Raw genomic sequence first — 24,725 nt, 5'->3', positions numbered from 1 at the left:
CCATTTGACGCTACTTATGACACCAACAAGTAAGATACTATACTTTTCAGCATGTGAAATTATTATTAATTTTTTAACATCATATGTTTTATTTACAGGTACAAAATGATTTTTGTGCCATTCACTGGAGTTGATCATCACAAGAAATGTGTTATCTTTGGCACTGACATGTTATACGATGAGACTATAGAGTCATATACATGGTTACTAAACACCTTTCTGGCTGCACACAAGAAACAACCAATATTTGTTCTCACTGATAAAGATGCATCAATGAAACAAGCTGTATCAACCGTTTTCACAAACTCTATCCATCGTTTATGCATGTAGCACATAATGAGAAAACTTCCGTCCAAGGTAAACACTCTATCTTAATATTAACACAATTCCAATTATACCATATAATATGATTAACTAATTCTATTTTTTTTATTATTCACGTATCTTTATTTGAAGATTTCAAATGACATCCTTGATAATACTACCCTTCGTTCATCAATACATAAATTGGTGTGGAATTTATTCATCACATCACAAACATTTGAAGAAAGATGGCATGTATTAATGGATGAGTATCATCTAGAAAATCATCCTTGGCTATGTGAGATGTTTGCTATACGGCATGAATGAGTCCCGTGTTATTTCAGAGAGATACCGATGTGTTGTTTGATGAAGACTACATCAAGATGCGAGAGCTCAAACACGCATTTTAAAGTCAACTCATCAGAAACTAACACATTAGTCCAATTTATGATGTGTTATGATACCAGCATTGATGCTCAGCGGCACACACAACGAGATCTCGAATTTAAAAGCGATATGTCGACCCCTCGCTTATCTACCGGTCTTCGCATAGAGGCACACGCGTCCGAAACATACACATGGTCCATGTTTCTTGAAGTTCGAAAAGAAAAATACATGGGCATGTTCCATTGCATGCCAATTGAACGTACTGGAACGACCGACATAAAAAATTACACTGTTTGTCACTGCAAATCAAACATGTCTTATGTCAATGAATTCGAGGTATGTCCTTACTATCCAATATGTTTTAATGTTCAATATACACAACATAACTACCCAATATGTTTTAGTGTGTTTTAAATATTACCATTAGTACATATTACCATCAATATAACTATTAAAATTGTTTGTCTGATTATTTTTTGTTATGCACCTGTATTTTATTATGCACATGTGCATGTGTATTTTATTATGCACATGTGCATGTATCAACTATTTGTGCATGATACCCTCAATATACCATTACTGCATATTAACCTCAATATACCTATTATAACTGTTTGTTTGATTATTTTTTGTTATGCACATGTGCATGTATCAAAGTTTGTCTTATGTTATTCACTTGTGCATATATCAAACAGTGTATTTGAATTGATTATTTTATTATACATAATAACTTATTCACTTGTGCATATTACCCTTCATGTATACATTATACTTATAATACATGTTATGCACATGTGCAGGTGTCACTCAATGTACCTGAACAAACAGTAAGCTGTACATGTCTTGGGTTCACTCGTATTGGATACCTATGCCGACATGTATTATGTATATTCCGTTACAACCAAATTGAACGAATACCGTCCCACTACATCATTCCACGTTGGAAACGAGATGCGCTCCCGTCAGTTGTTCATAGCATATCTAACATGTACTCATCTGACAACAGCGAGTTTCCTATCATCCATAATGAAATAATGGATTTAGTTAATCAATGCACAAACCGACTCAGACGCAATCCTGATCAACTACGTTCCTTATCGTCTGAGATCAAACGCATCAGAAACCGCATATTCGAATCGTTCCCGTGTGATCCTCAGCCTCGTTCCGTCCAAAAAACTGCAAACATCGGTGACATATTAAACATACCTGCAAATCTAAGCACAAGTGTCCATCCTCCTCAAGGTATTAGAAATAAAGGTCGTGGGACCAAAAAACAACGGATTGGCCCCGGTGGTCAAAAAATTAAAGATAAACGAAAGAAAGCCAATAAACGACAAAAAGGTGCCCGTTTATGCAACAAATGCAACAAATATGTATTTGACCCTGATTCCCGCAATTGCGAGAAAATCAAAGCTGCCAAACTTGCTGCATGAGCAGCTAAACGTGCTGATGCTATCGTTGAAATTATCGCTTGTTGCCCATTCCAGTTTTTTCTTCATCAACGTTGCGGCTACCATGCGTGCCGCACTTGGATGTTTGACATCCTTCAAATACCCAACCTTGTAATTTTTCTACAAAAAAACAAAAAATAATAATAACAAATGTTACTACATGTCATATTCATATATCCTTATTTACATATATAACATTTAATATAAAAAAATATAGACTTACCACTTTACATGGCGTTCCATTTTCTTTAAATTTCGTTCCTGCTGACATTCTGTAAAACCCGCGGTTACTCACCATATTATCAATAACTTCGACCTTCGCGTTCTCTAAATCAAAGCATATTAGATAGAAATGCTTTATTTCGTTCATTGGTATTATTATGATGTTAAATTCTTTTAACTCCAACATTTTAGTGTCACACTCAACAGCCTCCTTCAAGTGTGAAGTTAATGTTGTAAACGCCTTTTTTTCTGTCTGTTTTTTTTCAACATAAACTCCGGCTGCACATTACATTAATATTTGTTAAACATGCATTATAACACACTTACGATAGTTGTCGTATAACACCATAATCGCCTTTTCCCTAATGTATTGTTTTTTTTCTCTTCATAATTCAAAATAGCCGCCCAACAGTCTATCACGTTTTGTGAAATCCATTGCCCATCCTCCAAGGTGTTTATGAAATATGCTCGTGTTGGCATCCCATGTGAGGTTTCAAAAATATTTGTGCTGTAATCGTCACAATAAATTACATCAGTTATGTTCTGTATGCACATGTGCATCAAATACATTACATATACCATATACCATATTTTATGCCAAAATTCATCAGCCCGTATACCTACACTAAATTTTTAACTACCTTTCAAACCAAAACAGCCGCTAACCTAATCAGTCGCAACCAACCAGACCCTTATAACATGTGAACAGTATAAATAACCCACTTATTTATTCCGACTTTACTGATTAAATGCTTTATATGTCAAAAGTTTAGGTTATTTCTAAACAAATTAACCTTATGGCAGATTCAATCAAACAACCAACCCCTAAGCCATCGGCATAAAACAAGACCTGTTTTAGCACCATTCCAGCCGCAAAAAAAATATACCAAATAAAACCCAAAACAACATGTAATAATCCATCATCAGCCTAAAACTCTAAACCGTCCAAACCTTAATCTTAAATAACTCAATATATGATCAATAATAACCAGCCCAGCCAGCCGCAACCAGTATCACGCAAATAGAAGCCAACCCAAACCTCCCGCACCATGTGAACATACTAAAAAAACAACTTGTAACATGGACACATACTGACCTAAAACCTAACATATCAATCAATACGTAACAGATTTATAAATAAAAAATAATACATATTTAATCGTACTTGAATGTCAGGCTGACCTCTCTTTTTCTCCTTTTCAACATCTATTTTTTGATCGTCCACATTACATTTTTTGCCCTCCGCCCTACAATATTAATTTGTACATCAGATTGTAACTCTAAATTATTATGTCACAACAAATAATAACATAACATTATAATACACGTCCATACCTTCGTTTGTCGTCAATGGTTGTCAGCAAATATTGCCATATCGTTTTTTCATCGTCATTTAATGGTTCATTCATGTCAACTACATTTGTATCTTTACCACTCATACGCACATTTACGTTTGTATCTTTAACGCTCGCATGCACGTTTGTTCCAATGTCTGATTCTGGTGAACGTTGCGAGCTTTGCGACAACAACACAAAAGTCGATATGGTGTTATCTACTTCTTTCCTCCTACGTGTTTGCCTCTTCATAACACCCTTTTTCGTTTCTGCCCACTTAATGGTCTCACCGACAACTTTGTCTAATTTTATATCCACATCATTTTTTGTCACTCCATCCACCTTTATTGCATCACATTCGTCATTCTTTGATACACCATCCAACACATCACTTTCATCTGTTAAACGTCTTTTTCTTGACCTTGTAAACACCTTCATTCCACCTTTGATTTTAACATTAACCTTTTTATCCTTCTCATAATCCATCACTTTGTTTTCTTTGTTGTTAACCTTATCCATTCTACTTAACAAATCCGACATTTTGTTCTCACCTCTAAATGTTCTATCATACTCCCTGGCCAACTCTTTAACCTTCACATTATTGGGATATTTGTACCAAATATCATCCAACTCTTTATTTAACAACTCCTTTTTCCTTAATGTCTCAGCCATTAAACTTTCAACCATACGAACATGCTCCTAATTAATAACACATTAATATATCAAAGTTAATAATATCAACACAACATTATGCATATATGCATCAGCTTTGTCACATTATAAAACACCATTATGCACATGTGCATGAGTTATATGTTCATGCCAACACAACATTATGCACATGTGCATCAGCTTGTACAACATGAATTACATATCGAACTGTATCATCTTAATATTATCATTACGCACATGTGCATTAGCCTGCACAACATGTATCAACACAACATCATATCCTAACCACTAACACCACCGCATGTCACTCAACCTAACACAGATCTATATCAACCACATACAAACTACAAAATACAAATTATTTTTTTAAACAATATAATCAATCATTTTATTCATTAACACACGCTTCAAACAACAATATAAACAATGTAAACTGGATCACAGTCCTAATTCAATAAAAACAAAGAAAAAAACACGTTAAAACATTATACGTACCTCAAACGTCACATTTTTCTTTTCACCTTCATACTTATCTACCTTTTGCTCCACGTTCTTCATTCTGTCCTCTTTCATTACATGCTCCACGTCAACTTGAGTGTCGACGTATCCTTCACGTAACACCCCTTTTCCAAAACCGCCATTCTTTATTTCCCATATCTGCCTCCTGCTCAACGTTTCTTTAGTCCAGAATGATAGTGGACTCGATGTTCGGACCATATTGATGTTCCACATAATGTTCTATCCACATATAACATCTTCACATGTGCATTATTACCATATGTGAACAAAAAAAAATTATACAAACTAAAAGCAAAATAATTTATACAAAAATACAAATTAAATTATATATTTTATTTCAAACATAACAATTAACTTACCACCAATATTGTAAGAGCACCATTAAAATATTTTGATGTGCTATCCCGTTGCCATCCATCTTTGCCCATCTTAATGCTATCACAAATATACTTGCACCGGTTTACATCTTCAACCGCCACATCGTCACCCAAGCATTCCAGAAAATCAGTTTTGCATCTACCATCTTTATTTATTTCCACCATCGTATTCATGAATAATGTCAAAAAATCATATTTAAACATTATGCCATCTTCCGTTGGGTTATCTCTTAATCGCTCGACAATTCTACTCGGTGTCAATGCACGCCCTTTGTATAAATGGTTCCACTCAGCCAATATCCTATGTTCCTCGTTTTCTTCTTCGTCTTCGTCTTCGTCTTCTTTCACATCAGATGTTCCCCTTTTGTTCATCCTTATGTTCTTTCTGTTCTTCATTCTTTTTATCCTTCTTTTTCTCCTTCTTTTTATATTCTATAACAGCCCCGCTGTTTCTTAATCCCAGCAACCTGCTAATAACAGTCTCATTAACTTCAATGTTACCAACATTCAACTTGATTACCATATCTTTACCGCTAAATTTGTCTACCACAAAATGTGACATTTTCACTGGCAAGCTGTCTGTTTTAAGCTTCAGAATACTGCCAAACCCCATATTTTTTATTGCGACCAACTGTTGTTTAGATAATGTGTTTAACCCCACCAAAAGTTGATGTGGTGATATGCGTGTTCGTATCGATCGCCAGTTAGATACTCTTGTAACGTTTTTACTCCCCGTCTTGTTAACTATCGATGACATAACTTCTTTCTTTGAACCTATTTATTAACATAATAACATGCACATGTAATATAATGCATGTACAAAAAAAATGCACATGTGCATTTCAAAGTTTGATTAATTATTTTCAATAACACGTACCATCACCATCATTGTTATCAACTTTAATGTTTTTCACTGATCTTCGCGATTTTACAATCCTTTTGTTCTTCGTCCTACATGTTACATCCAAGCCTTTAGTTGTTTCCTCGTGTTTCCGTTTGCTTGTCCTTCTTTCTACATCAACGCCTTTAGTTGCCTCGTTTCGTTTCTGTTTGCTTTTGTGCTTTTGTGCGTTCTGTTCCACCTTTAATATACTTGAATTCATAAAATTATTGCGTTTGCACAAGTTATAACATTTGAAAAAACAAAAAATATTTTGATAATGCACATGTGCATAACCGCATATTTCATCATTAAAAAACTAATATTAACAGTAAATAATGAACACTTTCTAACCTTTTTGCTTAACAGTCGCGTGCTCGTCCTATCGCATCTGGCATTCTTTTCGACCCTTCATCCCTTGACCGCAGGACAAACGTAACTTTCTTTGTTTTTTTTTCCATTTACCGTATACAATGAGAATGTATATCAACTTTACTTTATAATACTGGTGCATAGTTGTTTTGTATCAACTAGCAATTGTGCAATCGTTTTGTATCAACTAGCAATTGTGCAATTGCGCATAAATATAACTACGCAACGCATTTATCAGGTTTGGTGTAAACACAATTTAACACATTATGCACATGTTAAACACAATTTATCACATTATGCAAATGCGCATAACTATAACTATGCAACTACAAATATGCACATGTGCATACATACAACTATGACATAACTTATCAACAATATATATGAACCAAAACATGCGCATAACTATAACTATGCAACTACAACTATGCACATTTGCATACATACAACTATGAAATAACTTATCAACAATATATATGAACCAAAACTATGGTCGGCTATGAAATATAAACATAAGTTATCACATTATGCACATGTGCATACCTATAAATGACCCAAAAAACATAGTCAGCTACAAATTATAAACATAATTTATCACGTTTTGCACATGTGCATACCATATCAAACATAAATATGAACCAAAACCATAAGTTATCACATTATGCACATGTGTATACCAAATCAAACACAAATATGAACCAAAACCATAAGTTAGCGAAAAATGCCCGGATAGTCCCTGTGGTTTCGCCTTTTTTCACCTATAGTCCCCCAATTTCTAAAATTACTTGAATAGTCCCAAAGTTTTCAATTTTCGTTCCTGGATAGTCCCTGGCGAGGATGGAGGTTACTTTTCTCAGTTAAGTTGGTGTAAAATGACTATAATGCCCTTACTATTAAAAAACAACAAATAAAACATTAAAAGAATAAAAAAAATACATGTGGGCCCCACCTACCCACCCCACCGCCAGCCTACGTCTTCTTCCCTATTCTCTCCTTAACCTGCAACAACCAGATTCTGCCACCACCGATCAGAGGCAACCAAAATCAATCTCACATAACACGACACATAACACCACCAAACATTACCTACTTTCACCCCAATTCCAAACCGAAACAGAAACCTGCAAAATCAGGACAAACCGGGCCTGTATCGGACCTGTATCTCGACTCCGGTCCTGTGATTCGCTCATCCATGAAGCATATATCAATCAAAGCTCAACAGCAATCTTGATGAAACCAATATCGGACCTGTATCCGACCTGAACTCCATCTCCACGTTTCACACTCTCCACAATAGCTGCCACTACTTACTGCCGCCGCAAACACCTCTCCCGCCACAACCACCACCGCCGCCATCATCACCACTGTGTCCTTTTTTCAACGCACAACCGCCAACAGTGTCCTTTTATCAACGCACAACCGCCAACAGTTTTGCAGGTTCGCACTTCGCAGGTTCGCCGGCGTTTTATGGTCATGGGTTTATCGGCAGGGGAAGGGATAGGGGTAGGCTGAGGTGGGTAGTGAAGGGTTGGAGATGTTATGGTCGTGCGTTTTTCGACGATGGCGGAGTGGGGGTGTTATGGTGGTGGTGGTTTGGACTTTGATGGTGTGGAAGTCTTATGGTAGTGGTGATGGCGGAAATTGCAGAAGAAAGTAGAAAGATTGAAAAAGGAGATAAAGGGTGGGGTGTGGGTGGGGTGTGGTGGTGGTGAAGTGGAGATGTTTCGGTCCTGTGATTTACTTGAAGTGGAGATGTTGCAGACATATAAAAGAAAGAGAAAGAGGAAGATAGAAAGGAGTGAGGGAGAAGGGGTGGGGTGGGGTGGGGTAGGGGTAGAATAAAGGTGGGTCCCTTTTTTTAACCAGTAAGGGCATTATAGTCATTTTTCACTAACTTAACTGAGAAAAGTAACCTCCATCCACGCCAGGGACTATCTGGGAACGAAAATTGAAAACTTGGAGACTATTCAGGTAATTTTAGAAAGTTGGGGACTATAGGTGAAAAAGGCGAAACCACAGGGACTATCCGGGCATTTCTCTCTGAACCAAAACCATAAGTTATCACATAAGTTATCACATCATGCACATGTGCATACCTATAAATGACCCAAAAAAAATATAGTCGGCTGCAAATTAAAAACATAATTTATCACGTTATGCACATGTGCATACCAAATCAAACATAAATATGAACCAAAACCATATTAGGCTACAAAAAATCTACATGAACAAACACATAAGAACTTTGTATAAACTTACATCGTATGAACTTACATCGGCTGTATGAACTTACAAATTCGTAAATCGATGCAATGACTTATGTTCTTCGTAATATCATTCTTCGTGCAATAAACCTCGCCGATTATGCCGATTATGACCGTTTTGCCTTAAAATCGATTCGTTATGACCATTTTGCCCTAATTTCGAGCCGACGACTAATGTGCGGTCGACGATTGCACTAGCGACGATGATCGTAGGACGAATATTGATGGTGAACGGCTGGAATTGTGAGCATCGGACTTGATTTTGTGAGATTTTTTGGGAAAATTGATTGATTGGGAGAGTTGTGTTTGTGTGATTGGTACGTGCGCGACTATACATATTTTTATAATGAAATTACACACGAATTGGTTTTAAATTTATAAAAGTGATTATTACTTTTACATCAAAACACACACGAAAGAGGCAAGTGTACCCCGTCATATATGTAGTAAAGTATCGGTAAGAACCAAGTATCGATCCACGGAAATGGGCGGAGAAATAATACTAGACCTTTGTCACTAAATTACCGGTAAAAACATAAATTGTCTTGGTTTTAATTAATCTAAATTAAGCATAAATAAATACTTATAAAACATAGTAAAATATCTATAAATAGCCTTGCTTAATACACAACCACAGCATGTCAACTAAGTCAGTTTTGGCACTAGAAGCATTCGGTCAATTTTCCATTTTGAGACAATTAGTATCCCTTTCGGGAATCCTAACATGACATTCATTCGGAAAGTTAAAACGATAAACACACTTTAACCACCTAAAATTGTTCTTTAACGTGCGATTGATTAATGTCTACAAAAATCTCCTAAAAATAAGTTAGTCATCCGTTAGGAGTTTTCTAACCTCACTTAATCAAGGAAAGCAACACCGATAAACACAATGCAACCACCGAGACAAGCATAAACTAGATTAAATCACAACCGAGTTCATTTTACAAATCTTGCACATAAATTCACCAAGATAGCAATTTTGGCCGAAACTACTAACTAAGCTAACAAATCATGGCAAGAATTCGTAACAACACCATCTAACCCGTTAGAGTCCTTCCGTGAGGGCAAGCTCTCTTGATTAATAATAATTGCATTTTATTAAACCACTAACCCGTTAGAGTATCATGGTGCCTACATTTTAACCAAGTTAAACTAGTTAACCAAATTAAAAGTTTACTAATACATGATTAAATAAGCTTCATTTTTCAACTATCTTACCTAACCAAGCACCAATCATCCAACACAATTACTTATAATCAAGAAATCAATATCAATAACAAGGTTGCAAACTAATCATCAAAGATAATCATAGAAAACACTTCAAAATGTCATTACAAACATAGATTGACATACTAATAGCTATAATCAAGCAAGGGATTGTTGTGTTTTTGCCCAAAGGCTTACATTAATACATAATAATCAGTCTAGATGCTTGAAACATAACAAAATTATGGAAAGATTTGAGAAACCAAACCATAAACAAGCATAAGAATGAGAATCTGGATAGTAAATGAGCAAAACCGGGCAATGTGGCTTGAATCCAAGTGAAAGCAGCAGCCTTCGGAGCCTCAAAATCGCCTGCAGAGCTCCCAAAATGTCCAGAGTTACTACTAAAATGGTTCTGTTCTGTTTAAATGCTTTTTCGAAGTTGCACGGCCGTTCTTCCGATCGCACGACCGTGCACTTTAAGCATTATTGGTGGTGGGCCACCATACTGCATGACGTCATAGATCGTTGACTGGTCTTCGGCCACGCACGGTCGTTCTTGGTATGGCACGACCGTTCCTTTCCGAGGTTTGAGTTGCACGCTCTGTTCTTTGGTCGTTCTTTTCCGAGTTTATGTTTGACCTCGGATCCGCACGATCGTTCTTGATCGGGAACGGTCGTTCCTTATCGGGCTTGCCTTCAGTGCCTTGCACGGTGAGTTGCACGCCTGGTTCACTGCCGGATCTTCTTGGTTTGTCGGATATGCACGGTCGTGCATATGGCCGCATGACCGTGCCAAACGCCCAGGTCAGTCTTTTTTCACAGAATCTTCGCAGCTTCATCGTTTTGTCCGGAAAGTCCTCGTTTTTGGTATCATCTCGTCTGGTATGCTGTTTTAGGCCTGTAAACCAAAATGTAGATAATTAAGTATCCGAATGACGGTTTTACGGCCGAAAACGCATAAAATGGGGGTAAAACGGGGGACTAAAATATGTGTAAATTAGCGAATATCAAATCTCCCCACACTTGAACCTTGCTTGTCCTCAAGCAAGCAGAACTAAAAAGCAATAAAAGACGGAAAGAAACAAGTACGATAATTTACACACTATTTTATTGAAAACTACTATAAACGGTTGGCCGGTTTGTCGAAAGACATCATCAAAAGACTCAAACCCAACAAGCATATGCAATTATAATAGCGATAACCAAAAAGCCGTGACTTCACATTTAATTGACTCAACATGTTAATCTTCACACGACTCACAATATTCACACACACTCGGTTTTATTTATGAAACATACATAAAACGTGTATGTGCAAACACTCAATGCCACGTCAATGAAATATGCAATATCATAAGCTTGTCATAAGATCTCGTCTCCACCAACTAACATGCAAATAAGTGTAAATCAAGAGGTCTTTACGGGTTGTAACGTTAGGCTTGGGCGAAGGGTATGGAAGTAGACATTTAAAGTGGCGAAAATGGTTAAAACTTGGTTTTAGCGTTTAACTAGCAAGAACATAATACTATACATACAAACGCCTTAAAAAGGCGACTAAAGCGCAATCGAGCTTATCAACGAAATTTTAACATTTAAGCATTCAAAATTGCTCGATTTCTATCAACTTCACCCTATTTTAGGGTGTTTTATTTTCTGGGTTGTGTTGCTCTTTTTTTTTTTTTATATAACTAACTATACAATAAACCGAAACAAATGCTAGTTAAACGATTATTTTGTCCGAGTTTCAACACTAAAAAGGGTTTAAAAACATACAAAGGCTAAATTTGGCTAAGTGGGCGATAATGTGGGTAAACAAAGGTAAACGGGAAGGCTCGACATGGTTAATCCTAAAGGGTAATATAAGGTGAACGGGAAGCACAACACAAAGAACAAGGTTTACAACAAAGGGGTAATCTAAGTGCCTCTATCACTTTTACACGAATTCACAAGTTCATGGTCTTAACAAGCATACTAGTGACAAATTCTAAATTACACATAACATCCGGCTCACTCCTATATCCGAAATGAACAAATATATAAAAATAGGCTCAAATATGCTCACGTAACGGATGGAATGGGTAAAAGTGTGAAAACTATCATGTAAGTCTTTCTTTGTTTGTCACGCTTTCCGGTTTCCTTTTTTTTTTCAAAAATATTTTGCTTGTCGAGTTTTTATCAAGTCCGAAGCTTTCTAAAACACAACCAACCGGTTTATTTACTAATATATACAAAATACAGGTATTTTTGAATGATTTTTCTGAATTTTCTGATTGATTTTTTTTATATATATATATAAATGAGGACAAACAAAGTTAACAAAGTTAACCCCCTCCCCACACTTGAACTTCGCATTGTCCCCAATGCGAAACTCGAAATATAGAGAAAAAGGATAATAGTACTCCCCTCAAGATGATATCTGATGTATCGAGGCTTCCAAAGCTGCGTCTGTCATATGCTCCGGTCAAAGACTTGATAGCCACAATCTGCAAATATGTCATATGGTACAGCGCAACAGAACAGTAACAGAATAAACCCAAATAAACCATAATTTACATAAATACTACTAGTTCAAACAAAGACATAACAAAAAAGTAAAATGTTTTAAAATACAAAACAATCCGAGGGTGTTGGAAATAGTATGCAAAAATAACACCCGAAATAACAAATACTAATATAAAAGCCACCACGATCATCACCGCCAACTCCTACTCGTCATCATCGTCATCGTGTCTCGTAAAGGACGGGCCCGCACCACCGTAACCAGGAGGGTTCCACGGTGGGAACTCTGGAGGGTTCTGGAAGTAGTTGGGAAATGCATGGTGCATCTCCCCAAATAGGTACGAAAACCCGGCACTCACCCCCTGATACAAGCTCTCCTGGCTCTGCCTCAGCTGATCCTGACTGGTCCGCAGCTGATCCTGACTGACCCGCAGCTGGTCCTGGCTGGTCCTGATCTGATCGATATACGTACCATGTTGTTCCTGCGTAACCCGCATTTGCTGGAACTGCTGATAAAATTCAGGCCAATCCTGATGCTGGTAGAACTCGTGGTGCTGCGGCTGGTGTGGCGGTGTGTGTGGTTGGTGCTGCTCCTGCATCTCTACATCTTCTTCCTCTTCTTCTACTGGGAGTGGGGGTAACGGGTCCCAGACCTCGTTATTCAGCCCCCTCAACCTATCCTCGTGATCAGTCTCAACAATAACCCCCATAGCCTTCAGCGACCTGATGTCAACATGCACTCCCTCAGTAATCAGGGTGAGACTCTGAAGTACCTCGTCAGTCATGAGGTGTTCGTTGTATGCAAGTTCGGTCACATATTGACCGCCATGTATCTGACTGTTAGGGGTCCTTCCTGAGCTCTTCACAAAGTATTCAGCCATACGCGCCGCTAAATTAATTGGCGCCTTCTCCACCAATGCGTAAAGAAAAATCAGATCTGGTGTTGGACAGTTACCAAGACTGTCCATGCGCCCGCATATAGTGTGGCTAAACACATGGTGCATCACCCGCACCAGTGGGTCTCTAAGTCGTGAGGCCTTTGACATCCTTGGGTTGTATGGGTCCCCAACAGCATTTGCAGCCCAAAACTCATCCCTTGTTGCATCAGACGGGAAAGTGAACTGCTCTGTGAAGACACTGGCATCATCCATGTCTTCCCTAGTGTAAATACCGAGTCTCCTTCCCAGACGACCAACCGACCACCGGTGCCATTTACCACACAATCGGAAAGCTATCCGCTCCTTGTGGCGGAATTTGGGTCTACGAGCAGCAACTGGCTTCTCATAAGCATATGATGCAAAAAACTCTATGGTAAGCTCCAAGTACACGGGTCGGTTGCAACCGACCAGATTTATAAGTGGACGACTCATCATATTTTCTAAACGGTCGTATTGATTTAGTTCTTGCATAACTTCCCAATCAAGCCATCTAGGGACTCCGAATTGCCCCCTCCGGGCCCATAACTCGTCTCTTTTTGGAATGCACAAAGCTTCACGCTCGTTGTTAGGATCGAACTGTAGGAAGGGATGATCCATCTGTAATGGGGAACATTGTTAGAAAGACAGAAACAGGAGAAAATGGAATTGAAAACAGCCGAGCAGCAAATTATGAAGCTTCTGTCCAACTGAACTGGGCAAATGGCACGTGCGTGCTTCGATATGCACGGTCGTGCATATCCGAGAATTAACAGTCAAGCCCAGTGATTGTCGGACACGCACGCCCGTTCCCAAAGCGGAACGACCGTGCAACATCGGACAACCCGTTGCACTACCGTGCATCACCGATCAACAACAGAAATTATGAAAAAGTAGGAACTGCACGTCCGTTCCACCTGAGGAACGACCGTGCCGTTCAGTTTCTGCAGTTTTCGACCCCTGTACTTAGAACAACCTGATTTCTATAAAATTTTAACAAGCATTGGGTCAACAGGGGTCTGAAAGTCAACCGGGTGTTCACGATACTTCGATTCGACAAGGGTTAGGGTTTCGATTTGTTTATGAAGAGAACCCTAAAAATTTCCTTGAAGAATCGGAATAAATCTAACCTAGAAAGTGGAAAAACAAGAAATCTAACACTAGAGACGTACCGTGCGAAGTTGGGTGCGAGATCGTGCGAAAAATCGTGCGATTTGGTGTAAAAACCGCTCTGGAACGGCTGCAGTTGCTAGGGTTCGCGAATGATAGATTTTTCTGCAGATGAGGGTATATATAATGTGCAAAATGACAAAAATGCCCTCTGCCTGCCGCACGGTCGTTCGACCTTTGGCACGGTCGTGCAAAACCGACGTCTTTCATTTTCCTCGGTGATGCACCGAGGGTGCGACCCATCGTGCCGGATCCTCGAAAACACACGGTCGTGCGGATACTGGCACGGGCGTGCATCAGCTGCAGATCAGAATTTTCTGCAGAATGCATTTCCAGCAACTGTTTTGGCCGTTTTTCGCCATTTTTTCGACACACCAACTGTTCTAACAATATTGCAACATAGAACCCTCGCTCGGCACGTATAAAAACTGTACAAACAAACGGAAACTACCAAACACTTCTAAATTACGCTAAAACTAGAAAAACACATAAAAAGACGATACTACCCCTAAAGCGCTTTTGACGCTCTTGCTACATTTTTAATCCGCGAGTCAGTAGCGTAGACTCATGCTAAATTTTTGTCGGCGAGTCGATAGCAAGACTCATGCTAAATTTTTGTCGGCGAGTCGATAGCAAGACTCATGCTAAATTTTTGTCGGCGAGTCGATAGCAAGACTCATGCTAATTTTTTGTCGGCGAGTCGATAGCAAGACTCATGCTAAATTTTTGTCGGCGAGTCGATAGCAAGACTCATGTCCCCACACTTAAGCTGTATGCGGGGTGTGGAGCTCGATAACCTCCACCGCCGACTCGATCGGCCCTCCAATGTAAACCTTTAACCGATGCCCATTTACCTTGAAAATAACGCCGTCCGCGTTCTCTATTGCAACAGTCCCATAAGGAAATACCTCTTTTACTGTGTATGGTCCTGTCCAACGTGAATGAAGCTTTTTCATAAACACGCTTCTTGTCGTTTGCCATGATGATGTGTCCTTCGTCGGCTGGGCCCTCTGTCTCAGCGGATACCACCTGCTCGTCCACAGCTGCTGCGAGTTGCAGCGCAACCGCACGGGATCTCTAATGAAGACGTCTCCTCAGATCACGCTCGGGTTCGTCTTAAGGCTCAGCAGCGTCGAGAGCGGGGGTTGAGGACAACAACCTGCAAACGAGAAATTGACACACATGCATATAATATTATTATAATAAAGTTTTTTTTTTTTTTTTTTTTTTTTTTTTTTTTTTGCTGAAAAGAAACTGAATATTATTTTAAATGGGCTGAAAAATTTATAAAAATCCGAAAATGGGCCCGAAATTTTATAAAAATTAAAGCAATGAAAATAATCGAATCGGCTAGTGAAAAAACGATTTTTAAGAGCCGAAAATACAACGAATAAATGAATAAATAAATCCGGATTAGAACAAATAAATAGAATAAAAATTTACAAGTGTACAAAAGAATCATGAAAACGAATAAATTAAATTAAAAACAAGAAATATTAACAGATAAATCAACGAATAAATAATCACGAAAGTATACACAAATATTAACAAGTATATACACCGATAACACAATGACTCGGGTCGTTCCTAAAACTCGCCACTTCCCCGGCAACGGCGCCAAAAACTTGGTACGTGCGCGACTATACATATTTTTATAATGAAATTACACACGAATTGGTTTTAAATTTATAAAAGTGATTATTACTTTTACATCAAAACACACACGAAAGAGGCAAGTGTACCCCGTCATATATGTAGTAAAGTATCGGTAAGAACCAAGTATCGATCCACGGAAATGGGCGGAGAAATAATACTAGACCTTTGTCACTAAATTACCGGTAAAAACATAAACTGTCTTGGTTTTAATTAATCTAAATTAAGCATAAATAAATACTTATAAAACATAGTAAAATATCTATAAATAGCCTTGCTTAATACACAACCACAGCATGTCAACTAAGTCAGTTTTGGCACTAGAAGCATTCGGTCAATTTTCCATTTTGAGACAATTAGTATCCCTTTCGGGAATCCTAACATGACAATCATTCGGAAAGTTAAAACGATAAACACACTTTAACCACCTAAAATTGTTCTTTAACGTGCGATTGATTAATGTCTACAAAAATCTCCTAAAAATAAGTTAGTCATCCGTTAGGAGTTTTCTAACCTCACTTAATCAAGGAAAGCAACACCGATAAACACAATGCAACCACCGAGACAAGCATAAACTAGATTAAATCACAACCGAGTTCATTTTACAAATCTTGCACATAAATTCACCAAGATAGCAATTTTGGCCGAAACTACTAACTAAGCTAACAAATCATGGCAAGAATTCGTAACAACACCATCTAACCCGTTAGAGTCCTTCCGTGAGGGCAAGCTCTCTTGATTAATAATAATTGCATTTTATTAAACCACTAACCCGTTAGAGTATCATGGTGCCTACATTTTAACCAAGTTAAACTAGTTAACCAAATTAAAAGTTTACTAATACATGATTAAATAAGCTTCATTTTTCAACTATCTTACCTAACCAAGCACCAATCATCCAACACAATTACTTATAATCAAGAAATCAATATCAATAACAAGGTTGCAAACTAATCATCAAAGATAATTATAGAAAACACTTCAAAATGTCATTACAAACATAGATTGACATACTAATAGCTATAATCAAGCAAGGGATTGTTGTGTTTTTGCCCAAAGGCTTACATTAATACATAATAATCAGTCTAGATGCTTGAAACATAACAAAATTATGGAAAGATTTGAGAAACCAAACCATAAACAAGCATAAGAATGAGAATCTGGATAGTAAATGAGCAAAACCGGGCAATGTGGCTTGAATCCGAGTGAAAGCAGCAGCCTTCGGAGCCTCAAAATCGCCTGCAGAGCTCCCAAAATGTCCAGAGTTACTACTAAAATGGTTCTGTTCTGTTTAAATGCTTTTTCGAAGTTGCACGGCCGTTCTTCCGATCGCACGACCGTGCACTTTAAGCATTATTGGTGGTGGGCCACCATACTGCATGACGTCACAGATCGTTGACTGGTCTTCGGCCACGCACGGTCGTTCTTGGTATGGCACGACCGTTCCTTTTCGAGGTTTGAGTTGCACGCTCTGTTCTTTGGTCGTTCTTTTCCGAGTTTATGTTTGACCTCAGATCCGCACGATCGTTCTTGATCGGGAACGGTCGTTCCTTATCGGGCTTGCCTTCAGTGCCTTGCACGGTGAGTTGCACGCCTGGTTCACTGCCGGATCTTCTTGGTTTGTCGGATATGCACGGTCGTGCATATGGCCGCATGACCGTGCCAAACGCCCAGGTCAGTCTTTTTTCACAGAATCTTCACAGCTTCATCGTTTTGTCCGGAAAGTCCTCGTTTTTGGTATCATCTCGTCTGGTATGCTGTTTTAGGCCTGTAAACCAAAATGTAGATAATTAAGTATCCGAATGACGGTTTTACGGCCGAAAACGCATAAAATGGGGGTAAAACGGGGGACTAAAATATGTGTAAATTAGCGAATATCAGTGATAGTTATCGGACGCGAAGTTGTATTATCTAGCATAGTTAATTTCAATGTTGATGTCCGTATCGTTTGAGCGGGGGAGCGGGGTTTTTAGAATTTTTTTTTGTTATTTACAAAATTGTCATCCGTTCACATTGGTTCTCGCGGTTCTCGCAATAAAGGTGGTTCTCGCATGGACCTCACCCTATATATATATATATATATAGATTTTAAAATGGGTTCACCAACTCTTGGTTTGCGCCAAGCCTAACATATAGACCATGCATGCAAACAATGATATCTTTGATAAATGAGGGTTGGTCACAAGATGTGTTTTCACAAATAAGTCAACGACTTCTCCAAAATAGGATTTCCAATACTAGTATATGGGTTGTCACCAGGGGCGGACCTACATTGAACTGGTCGGGGCCCTAGACCCCAATGTTTTTTAAAAAAAATAGTAGATCTGGTATATTAAATTTTATAAGGGCCCTATAAATACAATTAGGTGGACACCATAGAGAGAAAAGGAAAGCTGGTGTAGTGGTAAACCTTCCTCTTTAACAAGAAGAGGTCATGGGTTCAATTCTTATATAGCCTGTTTTTTCTGTTTGTTTTAAATCTAGTTCAAACCTCGCTTTGACTCGACCCGAACGAGGACCGACCCAAAAATTGTAAACGTTTTGTTATGAAAATTTTGAACACCGAAAAAATGGACCCCATAGGAAAAAATCCTGGATCCGCCACTGGTTGTCACACACCACAGGTGTACTACTAGGCTTCACCCATTAAGGTTATCAAGAACACACATAAAATCAAAGACCAAAACCAAATCACAAGCATCATTAATGAAGAAGAATCATGGAAAGGATCATGGTGAATTAAGTGTAAGAATCAAACAACTAAATAATGGTTGTTGATTACAAGTTCCCACTCTTTCTCTCTCTATCTCAAAGTAAGCTATTACAAGTGATTTTGTAAAGTGATCCCTAAAATTCAAGGGGTGAGTTTGCGGCATGAGAGCCCCCTTTAGGGTGAAGGAATTCTAGAATGCCAAGTAATGAAGGAATGGTTTGAAAAAGAGAACCCAAGGCCTCTATTTATTTTGGGATTTTGGATTGTAGGCGAAGGTGTCTTGTCCTTGAGGAGACAAGCCTTGTCCTTTGATGTACTCTTTTCCTCTTTTGGCTCCTTGTCTTTTGTTTTATATGGGATGGTCCTTTTGCCCGATAGTTAGTTATCTTTATTGTCCTTTTCTGGTACATTCCCTTGCAAATTATGTTAGTATAGTGATAGTATGTCATTAAGAGAAATTATAATCTTAATGACATGATTATTGTGTTCAAATGAGTTATAGCGCGCAAATTCTGTATTCCCTTGCAAATTCTTTTAGTATATTATGCTTCTACAAAATGACCATCGTCATCGAGAAAAAAACACATCAATGCATAACAATCTCTCTTTATTGTGTTCAAATGAGTTATAGCATGCATAGTGATATTCGTTGTCTAGCCTTATATAGCACACTAAATCAAGTAGTGTCTTGTCATTTCTCCTGAGATGTTCTATGAACACGGTGAATATGAAATCCTGAAATTATTTAATTTTATTAGTTGAATTTACATTTGTTAATGATACACTAGTATAGCACGCAAATCTATACTATATAATAAAAGAAACCTATGAGAGGACACGTGTCGAATTCCCCCTTTTTTTTCTCTAATTTAGTTGACATCCTTTAGATTTAAATATAATTTATATATTTCCTAACTGATAAGTGATAAACAATAATTATAGATAAGTTTTATTTTTTATTTTACCTATTCTTTAGGTCTAATATTATTTATATATTTTCTAACTGATAAGTGATAAGCCATAATTATAGATATTGTACGTTTATATATTTTCTAACTAAATTCATTTTATTAGTTTACAAATCTCATAATGCTATTAAAATTCTTAAAGTTATGTTTTTCTTTTATATTCGTACTAAAGAAAATTCAATTCATTCATGATTTTATTATTATTATTATTATTATTATTATTATTATTATTATTATTATTATTATTATTATTATTACCTTTAGGGATGAGCAAATCGTTCCCGGTACCGGTACCAAGTACCGAATTTATCGAACCAGGTACTTTTTCGGTACCGATTCGGTACCGACATTTAGCATTTTCGGTACCGGTTCGGTACCGGTATTGACCGGTTTTTACCCTCAAATACCGGTACCGGTACCGAACCGGGTATATTCGGTACCGGTACCCACTTTTAGGGATTTTCGGTACCGGTTTTTTCGGTACCGGACGGTACCGAGCTCATCCCTAATTACCTCCGTTGTAAATGTATTATTAGTAATATGTAATTCTAAAATCAGGATGTTACACAAATGAAACTACATAAAAGATAATCGGCTTATAACCTAACACTATCATGAAGTGTGATAAATGTATTCTTAGAAATTATCTACCAAACTGCATAAAATACTTTTATTATTGTTGTTGTTAGTATTATTATCATTTTACATCATATGTTATAATTTGCATCATATGTTAACTATATTTATTTTTTTCAATCCGTGTAATACACGAGGTTGTAGTGTATACTATACCATCCATATATTAGTTTGTCATGACGCAAATAAAAGTGTATATTATTAGTTTGTCATGTTCATAAAGATCTAAGGGTATAAGGAGTGGTTAAATACTTTAAAGTGGCAAACCAAAAAACCGACCAATCAGAGCGCGCCATGTCAATTAGGCAAAAGTGTTTAAACTTTGCTGAAAAGTGTTGGCAATGGTTTAAATACTTGCTGAAGTGGTAAACTTTTATTATTATTTTTTTTGTGCACTATTTTATTTAATATAAATAAATTTAGAATATATACATTAAATTAAAAAACAATAAAGTTTCATAAATTAAATTAAAAACATCAAAGTTACACTAAATTAAAAAACAATAAAATTACATTAACATGAAACAATTTAAACTAGTCTTCGTCGGAATCGACCAAAAGATGGGGTAAATCTTGACTTGCGAGATGATCTATGAGATCGTGTTTGAGTCTCCAATGGGTGTCTTCATTCATCAACTCGCCCAGCACCGTATCGTCTAGAGCCGGCTCGACCGGAGGATCCCGAATGTGCACCGGTGCTATCGCCTTTCCATCATCTTTCAAAATCATGTTGTGTAAAATAATACACGTGTACACGACATTCCTAATTTTTTTAACCGATCTTGCTCGCATCGGTCGACTCAATACACCCCATTTCGCCTTCAAAACACCAAAAGCCCGTTCGACGTCTTTTCTTGCCGCCTCATGTTGCCTCTTGAATTTCTTTTCGTTTACTTCGTGAGGGTAAGGGATCGACTTCACAAACACGGACCACGAAGGGTAGATTCCATCCACGAGCAAATAACCACGTTTGTATAAATGGTTGTTAACGTAAAATGGACATTTTGGCGCGGTTCCATTTCGTTCCGTTAAAAATAACGGAGATTGTTGTAGAACATTGATATCGTTTTGAGAACCGGGTGGACCGGCAAAAGCATGCCAAAACCATAAGTCTTGAGAAGCAACCGCTTCGAGCATAACAGTCGGGTATCTATGATCTCCTCGCATATATTGGCCTCGATACTCTGTCGGACAAAAACGCCAAACGAAATGGGTGCAATCAAGGCTACCGAACATACCTGGAAGGTGATGTTTTTCCTCATGAGCTTGGTATAAAAGTGCCATGTCGTGGCTTGTCGGTCTACGTAAGAACTCTGGACCATATATTTTGCAAACCGTGTCACAAAAATATTCTAGGCACTCGCGGGAAGTTCTTTCGGCCATATGCAAGTACTCGTCGTTCTCGTCTGGAGTGTTTCCAGTTGCGAGCTGTTTAATAGCCGATGTCACCTTTTGCAAGGGCGTAAAGCCCTTCCTACCTCGCGCATCGGGGGCCTCTACAAACCACGGGTCGTTCTCTTCCACATCGGACACAATTTTTAGAAACAAACGTTTCGACATACGGAACCTATGCCGAAAGATATCTTCATTGTACTTCGGGTCTTCGACAAAATAATCCGCCATGAGTGTCTCATGCCCCTCCTCACGTTGACGTTCAATATATCTCCTTCGGTTAGATGTGCCGGTATCTTGAAGTTCGGCTTCTTCGATGAGATTTTGAAAAAAAGAATGCTACTATCGGATGAATCGTCGCTACTCATGGGTGGGAACCATAACGGGAGTTCATCCGCCATTTTGTATGGTAAACTTTTAGAAGGAATTGGTGGTATTTTTTGGTTTGTTTGAGTATAAATTTGAAGGTATATGGTTAAATGGTTTATTGTGATATATATAGTTTAATTTTTAAAGAAATTTTTTTTTTAAACGGTAATATTACCGTTGGAGTGGCCCCCCCATGTTTCGAAGCATGTTCCCGAGTCGGTAAAGGGTTGCCGATTTCACAACTTTGCCGCATCGCCATATGGTTGGCGGCGGTGTTTGCCGATCGGCAAACATTGTTGCCGAGCTTTCCCGATTTCCACTCCGTATACCCTAATGCTACATCGGTGTTAACAAAAAAAAAAAAAAAAAAAAAAAAAGAATGAGCATGTTTCCTCGTACGCTCAAATGTTCAAATCGGCAATAATTAATTTTTTCACGACCGGCATCCCATTGCCGCAGTTGACTTTTCTTAGACGTGACATTAGACGGTCAGTAACAAAGTCAACGGTCGGATGAGAGGCCAAGCTGTTTTCTCTTCTTGTTTTCTTGCAAAACTATAATTATACTCAAAAAATGTCAAATAAAGTCGGCTTCCTCCTTCAAGTCTTGTATATACAAGTATAAATAGCATTACACCTCTATTAACATCCATCCAAAATAACCTCTCTATTTCAAGCTTTCAACCTTCTTTTATTCAATCACCAAGATCACACGTTCTCCTTTAGGTTTAGTAAAAAGTTTGTAACTTTGGTGGAAAAATGAGCCCTAAAATGTTTCTTGATGGTGATCAGAAACAACAGGCGAAAAGGGGAGCCGCAATCAATGGTCCGCGACCAACGCCATTAAAACTCAAACAAGAATCTCACACCATTCACAAACGCCATCAACAGCAGCCGCAGATGACCAGAAAGCCCATAATAATCTACATGCGATCTCCGAAAGTAATACACACCAAACCACATGATTTCATGGCTCTTGTTCAAAAGCTCACAGGTAAATCTAGCTCCAAACCTCACGAACAACAGAAGAACAAAACCCTAGATAATGGGTATGGTCAGAATGGCTTTTGCAATGATTTTGGTGTTGAAGATGAGAGAAATAATGTTATGAAATCAAAGAGTCCCATGTTTAATACGCCTTCGAATCTGTTTGGATCTGATATGCCGCTTTTTACGCCTAATAGTAGTGATTACTTCTTCTCACCTCGAAGTTTAATGAAGTTATCATCATCGTCTCCAAACAAGACCACTAATTCATTGTCACCAGGTTCATTAGTCGAGTTCATGAAAAGGCTTCCTGAATATTGATCAAGAATTCATTCACATTAACATCTATATTATATGATCTATGTCCCCATTAGGGTTGGATCCGTAGGGTAATAATCTGCCTATGACAATATGTAATTTATTATTTAATTTGTTCTATTGTTAGTGTATTATTTGGTTATATTAAGGATTCTTGATGGAATAATTAATATGTATGATGTCGAAAAAATCTAACATCTAACATGTCGTAACTTGTGAGCTTTTATTTGTCCACACTGCTAAATTTGCATAATTGTTAAGTTGATGAGTATTAGACAATGGCCAATGCAATACATCTAACTTGCATTTGGTTTATATGGATTTAGCATTTGAGAAAGAGTGTATTCAAGAAGTTTGAATTTGAGTGTGGAATGTTCTTGGGAAGAATTGTGCATTTGGTGAGATAGTAAGCCCTATATTTCTTTTGTCTTTATTTTTTTTCTTTTTTTAATTTATTTTAATATACATAAATAAATAGTACACTATTTTATTTTATATTATATTATATTTTATATATATTTTATATGAGCTACCATGAATAGTAATTTAAAATTTAAAATAATACATAGCTTTTTAATATTTTTTATATCAATATATTATGAGTTTTTTGAGTAAACTGTCATTTTGGTCCCTGTGGTTTAGTTACTTTTGCAATTTTAATCCAAATCTCAAACTTTTTAAATCTGGGTCCCTGTGGTTTCACTTTTATTGCCATTTTAGTTCAAAATTCAAAACCCCCCTTTTTAACTGTTGAAAACTGGTTGTTTTGTCTTTTTGAGCAGGTCATTTTTGTCCATCTCAGGGTTTATTATAGCATATCAATAATTAATAAACTAAATTAAATATATTTAATTCCTTTTATACCCAAATATTAAAATACATTTACAGATCTCATCTTTATTGTCATCCACTGCCCAAATCATCACCCCCCCCCCCCCCAAATCATCTTCCCCCAAAGAGGACCACCGTCTTACCAAGACCTGTGACAAGGGTGTATCTACACTAACCGAGGGACTGCAAGATGATAGGGGTGTATGCAGCCACTATAACAGTCGTGAATCGGAGCTCCGCCTTAAACACGTCGGCTCCGAACAACGGACCCTCGAACCAAGAA

The 24,725-nt window shown here is 37.7% G+C and overlaps 2 protein-coding genes across 2 annotated transcripts; one reads left to right on the top strand and one right to left on the bottom strand.

Moving 5' to 3' along the window:
* Positions 1-21,080: 21,080 nt before the first annotated feature.
* On the bottom strand, positions 21,081-22,293 carry LOC118485023. Its single transcript, XM_035981234.1, has 2 exons — positions 21,730-22,293; positions 21,081-21,429 (listed from the first exon to the last, which is right to left on the bottom strand). The coding sequence occupies exons 1-2, from the start codon at positions 22,167-22,169 to the stop codon at positions 21,081-21,083; spliced, it is 789 nt and encodes a 262-aa protein (XP_035837127.1). The 5' UTR covers positions 22,170-22,293.
* Positions 22,294-22,977: 684 nt separating this feature from the next.
* LOC110896533 (VQ motif-containing protein 8, chloroplastic) lies at positions 22,978-23,838 on the top strand. Its single transcript, XM_022143826.2, has one exon. The coding sequence runs from the start codon at positions 23,066-23,068 to the stop codon at positions 23,612-23,614; it is 549 nt and encodes a 182-aa protein (XP_021999518.1). The 5' UTR covers positions 22,978-23,065; the 3' UTR covers positions 23,615-23,838.
* The last annotated feature ends 887 nt before the right edge of the window (positions 23,839-24,725 follow it).

The sequence above is a fragment of the Helianthus annuus genome, chromosome 12 (assembly GCF_002127325.2).
Source record: "Helianthus annuus cultivar XRQ/B chromosome 12, HanXRQr2.0-SUNRISE, whole genome shotgun sequence".
NCBI lineage: Eukaryota > Viridiplantae > Streptophyta > Magnoliopsida > Asterales > Asteraceae > Helianthus > Helianthus annuus.
This window is presented reverse-complemented; position numbering and strand designations above follow the sequence as displayed.

Coding starts and splice junctions, on each gene's coding strand:
- LOC118485023 (XM_035981234.1), bottom strand. CDS start 22,169: ATGGCGGATTATTTTGTCGAAGACCCGAAGTACAATGAAGATATCTTT. Junction 21,430..21,729: donor TGGCGTTTTTGTCCGACAGA/GTATCGAGGCCA, acceptor AGTAAACGAAAA/GAAATTCAAGAGGCAACATG.
- LOC110896533 (XM_022143826.2), top strand. CDS start 23,066: ATGAGCCCTAAAATGTTTCTTGATGGTGATCAGAAACAACAGGCGAAA.